We start from the raw sequence: 8,402 nt of genomic DNA on the forward strand, positions 1-8,402 counted from the left end.
GTTTGTCTGTATTTTGTTTTAACATTACTTCACAGTACACTTAAAACCAACGACTCGAAAAGGTATGGCAATTATGCAGACGCCTCTTTAAATCTAGGTCAGATTTTAACCCTCCTTGGTCAGACACTTGAAGAACTTCAAAGGGGACTGCTTTTCATTCAAGATGATACAGCTGAATACAGTGTGTACTTAGGATGTTTACATGTACGGGACGTAGACAGTGAATACAACAACAAGATACCAAGCCAGCATGCCAGGCCAAGCTAAGCCCCTCCCCCATTCCCACGACCCGTGGGTTCCGGGGTATAACATTACCAGTTAATTGTTACCCTGTATACGTGTGGTTACGGTCAGCTAGAACATGTAATTCCAAAAGTGTTATGCAGATGGAGTAGTGAGTGATGCATTGCCTTATTCATGAGAACTCAAGCATACACTTTGGTCAACATTTAGTCCTAGAAAGTCATATAGGATCCTTTTTTTTCTTCACGGGGTTTTCTACGAAAATAAATGTCTGTGCTGTATTTTTCCCCCTTTTTGTAAGAGATATGTCGGGTTGTGTTATCGTAGGAATTAAGGGTAGCTATTTCGTGGTACCGCCTCTTGCCATTCTGACCAATCGCGTGGAAGAATTCGGGGGATTGTAATCAACAACAAACAAGGAACAAAAAGGTACTTATAGTGCCGACATCGCGTGCTCCGTCCCACAAATCCCCCCACGATTCCAGTCGAGTCCTCCGCTGTTGTACCGCCGTGTTTCAAGATCTAGATACCCAGTCAAGATGAGCTTCTCCTATACGTCTTCAAGCGGTGGCGGTGGCGGGATGGCTAACATCAAGCTCGGGCAAGGAGGCGTCTTCTCCCAAGTGGCGTCCAGCGGGGGTAGCGGTACTCTCCGTTCTTCGTGGAGTCTCGGCGGGCGGACCAGCATGGGCGGCGGCGGCCTGAACGCTTCCTCCGGCGCGCTGGTCCCAGTACGCTCGTCGACGACGTACACCTCGTACAGCTATGGCGGCGGCCCTAGCGTTAGCAGCAACGTCAACTTCAACGCCACCGAGAAAGTTGAGATGCAGGGGCTAAACGATCGTCTCGGCCGCTACATCGCTAAAGTCCGCTCGCTGGAGGAAGCCAACCGCCAGCTACAGATCCAGATCAATGAAGCGTCCAAGGACCAGGTAGAGGACGACGGCATCGACTGGGCGGCGGAGCTAACGGCGGCTCGGGAGGCTCTCCTCGCCGCCAACCTCGACCGGGCCCGCGTGGAGATCGCCAGGGACTCGAGACTGCTGGAGGTGAACCAGTGGAGGGAGAAGTGAGTTGATCTTAACGTAAATGTAGATGTGTTGGAGGGAAAGTGCACAAAAAGACGCCAGGTTTAAGTTCTCCTTCTGAAACTTATAGTAACGGTTCCAAGTGAAAGATAAGATTGTAAGAATGTGTCAAATGGATAGACGGATGGATGGATGGATGGAAGGATGGATGGATGGAATTAAGGATGGATGGATGGATGGATAGATTAATGGTGGATGCATCTCATTGATGGATACACGGATGAATGATTCGTGATGGCAAATTTACGATTAAAAGAAAGATCAAAATAAGATAACTTTTTACTAAATGTCAACTTGTAGCTCCACTAAGCATTCATCAACCGAGGCAACTTAATAACCGCTATTTCTAAAATGCAGAGGGTTATTTCTGAGTCTTTCTAAAGACTTCAAAATATAAAAAAATCCTCGTATTTGGCTGAACAGTACAACCTATCAGCAAAACAACGCTTGAGACATGCCAGCGTATTTCTACCATCTACATATTTCATCCCTGTCGAACAAAGTGAAATGTTAAGTTTATCTGACTCATCTCTGTATTCCAACTCTTTATCAAGAAGATGATCCAAAGTTGTTACAGTACGCTACACTCCGACGTCTTTCTTAGAGTAGAAGCTAGGGTAAAGATTGGTTAAAAGTCTTTAAGATGCTGGTGACCTAGGGGCCAAGAGGACACATCCATCACTTCAAGATTTCAAAGAAAGTATCGCATTGCTTCTTGGGATACAAACATCCGCATCATTCAATACGCCCAACCCCCTGCCTAACCCAAGGTCAAATAAAGAATCCATGTGAACTTTATGTCTGTGAAATCCGTGCCCCCTACGCTAATCCCCTGTTACGGCACGAAACCTTGTACATTCCATTTATCAAACCTTGAATGGTATTCATGTATGTCGAATCTAATTCAAGGAACCCAGACACTGAGACAGTTCCTCCTACGTATCAGCTATGGTCCAAGAACCGCAAGATCTAGAGATACGGTCTCCTGTAACACGCATAGTGTACGAAATTTCTTTCCCTGATAGTCCCACATGTTCTGCAATCACCCTAGCTACTTTCGCAGACTTATGGGTGCGCCAACGTAATTTTTTTGGGAGAGCGCTGTGATTGGCGACTTACAACATGGGCATGGGGTTCTCTAAATGCTGGATGAGACAGTTTTCGCGGTAACTCTCAGCATTTAGAAAACCTCAGACCCATGTTGAAAATCGCGATTTAGTGGCTCTACCAAAAATGTAAGTAGCAGACCCAGGTTCGAATCGGGGAGGGGGATCCTGATAGGACCGTCTTTCGAAAGAGGCGTAAAAATGGAGGTCTTGTGTTCGAACACGTTGCAACAGCCTTGTTACTTACTGAGTAGATGGGTACCTACTGGCTGTGCTAATACAACAAGGTGAATAAAAATAACATTAGATTAAACGCTGGCGGTCCTAGAAGTTTGCGTAAAAGGCTACAAGTACCCGTCGTTTGTACAGTACAGACAACACAGCCCGGTCCTATGACACCCTCATTAGTATGCATAGCGAGGAAACTTTAACAACAAATTACAAAGGACATGTTGTATGAAAAACTAGACAGAGCTTGCTGACGGACGACCCCGTATCGCGACCTCTGACATTTCCATTGACGCATGGCTCATGAATATTTAAAGCACAAACACACGCCGTCATCCTTGGAGAGAGGCAGACATTTTGGAACAATGGAGAGGTCGACCCGTCCACAATGACAAACTTTCATCACCAAATAAACGGATTTCGTAAATTCCACGAATGTTAATCAGCATACACATTACTCATGGGAACATGCTTTGTGTTTAGTATGAAAAAGATATAAACTTTGAAAATGATGCAACATGTCAAACTAACAAATAAAATCGTTTAAAACTGAGAGGGAAAGATTAAGAATGCGGAGTTTGGTATTCTGGCCAGTCCACTAGACGGCAATGGCTGAGCGAATGTACGGTGACAAAAATTAGATTTTTGTGACCCTTGATTCCATAATTGGAATATGGTTCTACATCTAAAAGTATAATTTAAAAGACAACAAAACACTCAAAACGTAAAAACAATTCTTTCTTCTTCAATGAAATTCCCTGAGTGATCTTTAAAATTTTTCGTCGCCCAGTGGTCGCAGCAAGGTTGCCACCCTAGTTGAAGGCGGGTGTTACCGACTTGGTGGCCACGTATACATGGCGTGACACCCTACAGGAATCCGACATTACCGGTTTTATCTTAACGTGCGTATGTGACTGAATAGGGATTTACAGGGACCAGGGGGCGTGGCGACAACTCAAGGTGTCACTTAAAATATTAATGAGGTTTTGATAGCAAGCTTTGTTCGGTACTCAAGGTTTACCGTAAAAGGTCATATTGATGCAATGCCCGGACTCAAATTATCACCGTAAAGCCTCATATTTGTTGAAAGCAAATATTTGTTTTGTTGTTTCAATATGGATAGTGTTATACTTGTAAACGTTATTCAAATCTAAAGTTGACCAGTTGACAACGTAGAAGGATTTTTCAAAAATAATAATGTAGTCATACTGTCAGATTATTTCGATTTCAATGTACTTGTAAGATAAGACGGTATTTCCTCAACACATCATAACTTTTTTAATAACACCGACAAACTGCCATATCGTATCGACGTAACGCTAAATAGATATCATAATGATTCTATTAATCAATAACCTTCTCGGCTAAGGTAATGAAAATTTGCAATAAATTCGCCCCAGACTGGTGATCTAGTACAACGTAAAGCGTTGAGAGATGTGTTTGTGTTTTCTTTCCAAAAGACAGTTAAATCGAACTGTTTCTACGTATTTGCAAGGGGGTAGGGTGTATTTGTAGATATATTTGATACGTACATCTACATGATACTACACCTAGTATATGTATGCTACATATAATTATGTGGATTTGTAGGATCGAGGGCGAGATCGAAAAGAGAGCTGTACTGGAAGATGAGCTCAACATGCTGAAAAGGGTAAGAAATTTAACTATGACTTAAGTCATAATACACAAAGAATTTATAGTTCCATATGTTAACAAAACAACGGCATGGTTCCATCACAAGTCAGGTACTGCAAAATGAATATGAATCCAAAGTGGGATTCTTCAAAATATATGCGTGTATATTCTTACAATTAAATCAACGAGGCTGTAATATCTGCTCAATACAAATTCCATAAAATACCCCTACCGACTTGAAACCATCTTTTCACCGTTTAAGTCTCAGTTGTATGCTAATGCCGTTCTATATCTGGCCAAGTAAATGAAACTTATATATGTATGTATGTTACATATTGTGCCTATAATTGCATTGGGAATGCTTTGATGAGATATCAAAATGATATGTTGAAGAAATGAAATAAAATCAATTGATTCAGTTTTTTTGTTCTCGTTCCCATGCCTGTTTATCTCCTCTCGTCCCCAGGAGCAGGAGGAGCTGGCTATGGAGAAGGTTGACCTTGAGGGTCAGATCGAGGGCGCGCAGGGCGAGTTGGACTTCATAAAACAGATCCACAAGCAGGAGGTGGCCGAGCTGAAGGAACGCATCAAGGCGTCTGGGAACATCGAGATAGAGTCGAGGTAAGACGATCCTGACTGCCCATCACAATTAGCAGTTCAACCAATGATGGCATGTCTATAAGCTGTTCGACCAATGAGAGAGTGGCTACATGTCCGTCATCTTTATGATACATTTACAACTTTATGTTTTTATTTTGCATTGCTACCTTTTGACGGAGGTGGGCAGGGCTATGGGATCGGTCTATTTGCATGGCTCCATTACTTGAAATCAAAAGATCTCATTCCTCCATGAAATATTTCTGCATTGTGAATTTCTTTTTAATTCATTATTGCTAATTTCTCGCTGATACTGTCTAATGAATTTTCCAATTGGCTATCATAAGGCAGCATGCATGCGTATAGCAGGAACTTAAAAACAGGAAATGAGATGGCTTATTCTTGGACCTTTCCAGGACTTTTGACCTAACTTCCTGTCAGTGTTGTCCCAACGTGTCTAGTATGAGAATGAAGTGTGGAAACTTAGACAGACAAATAAAAACGGCAAAAACAATACCTCCCGTGAACTTAGAAATACAGTTGTGGTTACTTGAATCTGGATGGCGATTTCCCAATTCTATCTCACACCTATTCCAGGTAAAACGCCGACCATGAATTCATCCACGAATATTTTCATGCATTCTGTAGCAAATATTACATCATTAATTTCAATAACAAGTATCAACCCTTTAACAAATATGGTTTTGTTAGTGTAGTAACGGTGCAAGTCGCTTTAGTTAGATGCTGATGAAAGGTGTGTAGACGTACGAATTTCCAATGTTTATGTTCTATCGTCCTGTAGGATGGAGACAGTTGACCTGAATGCTGCGCTGAAGGCGATCCGTGAGCAGTATGAGGAGATAGCCCGCCGGAACCGAGCTGATGTGGAGAAGTCCTTCCAGGACAAGGTACCATCAACAAAACGTCTTAAGTCTTGTCATTTCTAACTGTTTTCTTCCTTTTTTGACATAGAGAATTAAACTGTTGCACACGAAAAGTCTTTGAAGGTTGGTGAGAAGATGTCAGAAGGCATCCGCCATCTTATTTCAGTTTTGACGTGTAGTCACGTTACCTGGGAGCCAATGGTCACACGGATCACGTGACATGAGGGTTTGTAGATAGACGGGGATAGACAGTTGGGGCCTTGGTCTCGATTCAAAGATGGGGAGCATAAATGCTTTCTTGAAAAAGTACCATATGCTAGTTTTGCTTTGTCTTGTTTCTCATGCTAATTCTTGCCCCAAAACTCCAGGTTTCCGCAGTGAAGGTTGAGCAGGCGCAGAGTAACGAAGCCCTGACTCTGGTCAAGTCGGAGATTAACGAAATCCGCCGAACTCTGACGGGACTGCAAGCCGAGCTGGAGGCTCTTAAGGCCCAGGTATGTAGTACTGCTCATGTTGATGCACGGGGAATTCGTTTTCATTGATTATGAATGTCTTTCAATTTTCTCCAAGGACAAAGACTCTAAGAAAAATTATTCAGTGACACACCATAGAGAAGTACAGAAGTACATCTACTACTAAACATAATTCCACCACCCTGAAAAGTTACGTCCAAACAGATCGATCTCCAACCCAACGTCCCCCAGTATAATGACAAGTAAAATGTGTTCTGGCTCTTATAAGCCAGGTGCAAAGTGCTCAGGAACTGGCTAGATACAAATACAACGTTGTACATTTTGTCCCTAACTTCCACTACAGCAAGCCGCCATCTTGGATTCCATCGCCAGCGCTGAGCGGGACACCGCCTTAGCCATGGAGGCTAAGATGGAGATCATCTCCAGCCTGACCGGCGAGGTGTCCCGTCTCAAGAACGACATGGAGCGCGTCTTGAAGGAGTACCAGGACCTCATGAACACCAAGCTGGCTCTGGAGGCCGAGATCAACCAGTACAACAGTCTGCTGTCTGGGGAAGAGACCAGGTGAGGGTTGGAGAACTTATCGCTTCGTCTGAATCAAGATTGTAATAGTGTAACACATTGTAATTGTGTAATAGTGTAACAGTGTAACACATAAAGTAATACATACGGAAACTCAACCAAGACATCACCTTCCTGTATAGAGAAGTAAAGTACTATAATTTAGGACGGGGAAAAAAGCCTGAGAATCAATGTATGCAGACTGACACAGTCTTCAGAAGTACTGAAACGATGACTTTCAAGATCATAATGTCTAATAGAGATTGGCGTTCACCTATCGTATATATCCACGCAACTATTTGCAATCAAGTCTTGGCCAGAAACATCCACTAAAATAAATGTTTTTATTGAAAAAAATATTGTAGATAGTAGTTTTTGTTCAAACTTTGTTTCGTACTCACAGGATGACTCAGTTCAGTGCCTAGAGTATCTTCGTGATGAAGAGTCGTGTTGAAGGTAAGAAAACTATATCACACAAACTTCTTTTGCTTTTCATAAGTTTAAAAGCTCATTAGAGATATAATTGATTTGATTTGATACAGTATTTCACAATGGACTCAGATTTAACCAATATTTCTATTTTTGTCCCTCCAGCCTGACAGCATGTGACGTCACAGCAAGGCCCCGGCAGTGACCTAAAGAAAAGTAATCGCTTTAAATGTAGTGTAAACAAAGTAGTCAAACCAAAAGCACAAGCAAAAGCTTCTTCTTCGCTCTTATAAGGTGTTTCTGGGCTTTAAGGTTGTTTTTTTTGGGTGAATGGCTGAATAAAAGATTTCGTCAAACTGAAACATTTGTGTATGTCATTGCTGTAGTGAATATATGGATATGAATTTGGTACAGATACATACTTTACAACCAATACATTTGAAGCAAAAGTTCTGATTAAAATATCTTTGAACTTAACATGAAATGGAACAGTTAAGGTGCCAGAGTTCTCAAAATAAAACTACATGGACAAAACTTCTATCAATAAGCTATGTATACCGACACAAATATTTGTAACATAAAAGTGGCTCTGCTCATTTTAATCGTATCATTCAGACAAACGGCAAGATCACGTGATGATCTCGTGATAACCACATGATAATCGCGCGATTTCACGTGATGATCACGTGATGACTTCTGGCCGTATGATATGTACAGTTTTCTCTTCGTACCATGGCATCCACATTTCAGAGTCTTTCGAATCGTCTAGACAAAGGCCTCGTTATCTTAACTCCTTCTGCCCCAGATGATCATCTTAGAAAGTACATTACTTGAGCACAATTTGAGTGTTATCATTAAGAAGTGCATTCAAGTAGAAGAAGAAGAAACGTTTACTTCGTTATATGAAACATGGAGGGTTCATTTGTTGGCATCTATGTGAAACAAAAGCCTTCGGTATGTATCTGTATCTATATAGCCGGTATAACCGCCATTAGCGTAACACACCAGCTTACGAAATTACATAACTTGAGCACAATTTGAGTGTTATCAAATGAAACACTTTTGAGTGTGTTATGTGATTCATGGAGACGTATTTTTTTGGCGCCTACGTTAAACAAAAGCTTTTGGTCATTTTGGGAATTACATTACTTTTAAATT

The 8,402-nt window shown here is 41.8% G+C and overlaps 1 protein-coding gene across 1 annotated transcript in view; it reads left to right on the forward strand.

Moving 5' to 3' along the window:
* LOC136422205 (uncharacterized) overlaps positions 1-7,606 on the forward strand; it is a 31,781-nt gene extending 24,175 nt beyond the window's left edge. Inside the window, exons 14-21 of the mRNA XM_066409851.1 lie at positions 650-1,312; positions 4,256-4,316; positions 4,767-4,921; positions 5,700-5,805; positions 6,150-6,275; positions 6,598-6,818; positions 7,219-7,271; positions 7,410-7,606. Of these exons, the coding sequence (XP_066265948.1) occupies positions 650-1,312; positions 4,256-4,316; positions 4,767-4,921; positions 5,700-5,805; positions 6,150-6,275; positions 6,598-6,818; positions 7,219-7,240 (1,354 nt within the window). The 3' untranslated portion in view covers positions 7,241-7,271; positions 7,410-7,606. The remainder of the gene's footprint in view (positions 1-649; positions 1,313-4,255; positions 4,317-4,766; positions 4,922-5,699; positions 5,806-6,149; positions 6,276-6,597; positions 6,819-7,218; positions 7,272-7,409) is intronic.
* The last annotated feature ends 796 nt before the right edge of the window (positions 7,607-8,402 follow it).

Source organism: Branchiostoma lanceolatum, chromosome 16 (assembly GCF_035083965.1).
Source record: "Branchiostoma lanceolatum isolate klBraLanc5 chromosome 16, klBraLanc5.hap2, whole genome shotgun sequence".
Lineage (NCBI taxonomy): Eukaryota > Metazoa > Chordata > Leptocardii > Amphioxiformes > Branchiostomatidae > Branchiostoma > Branchiostoma lanceolatum.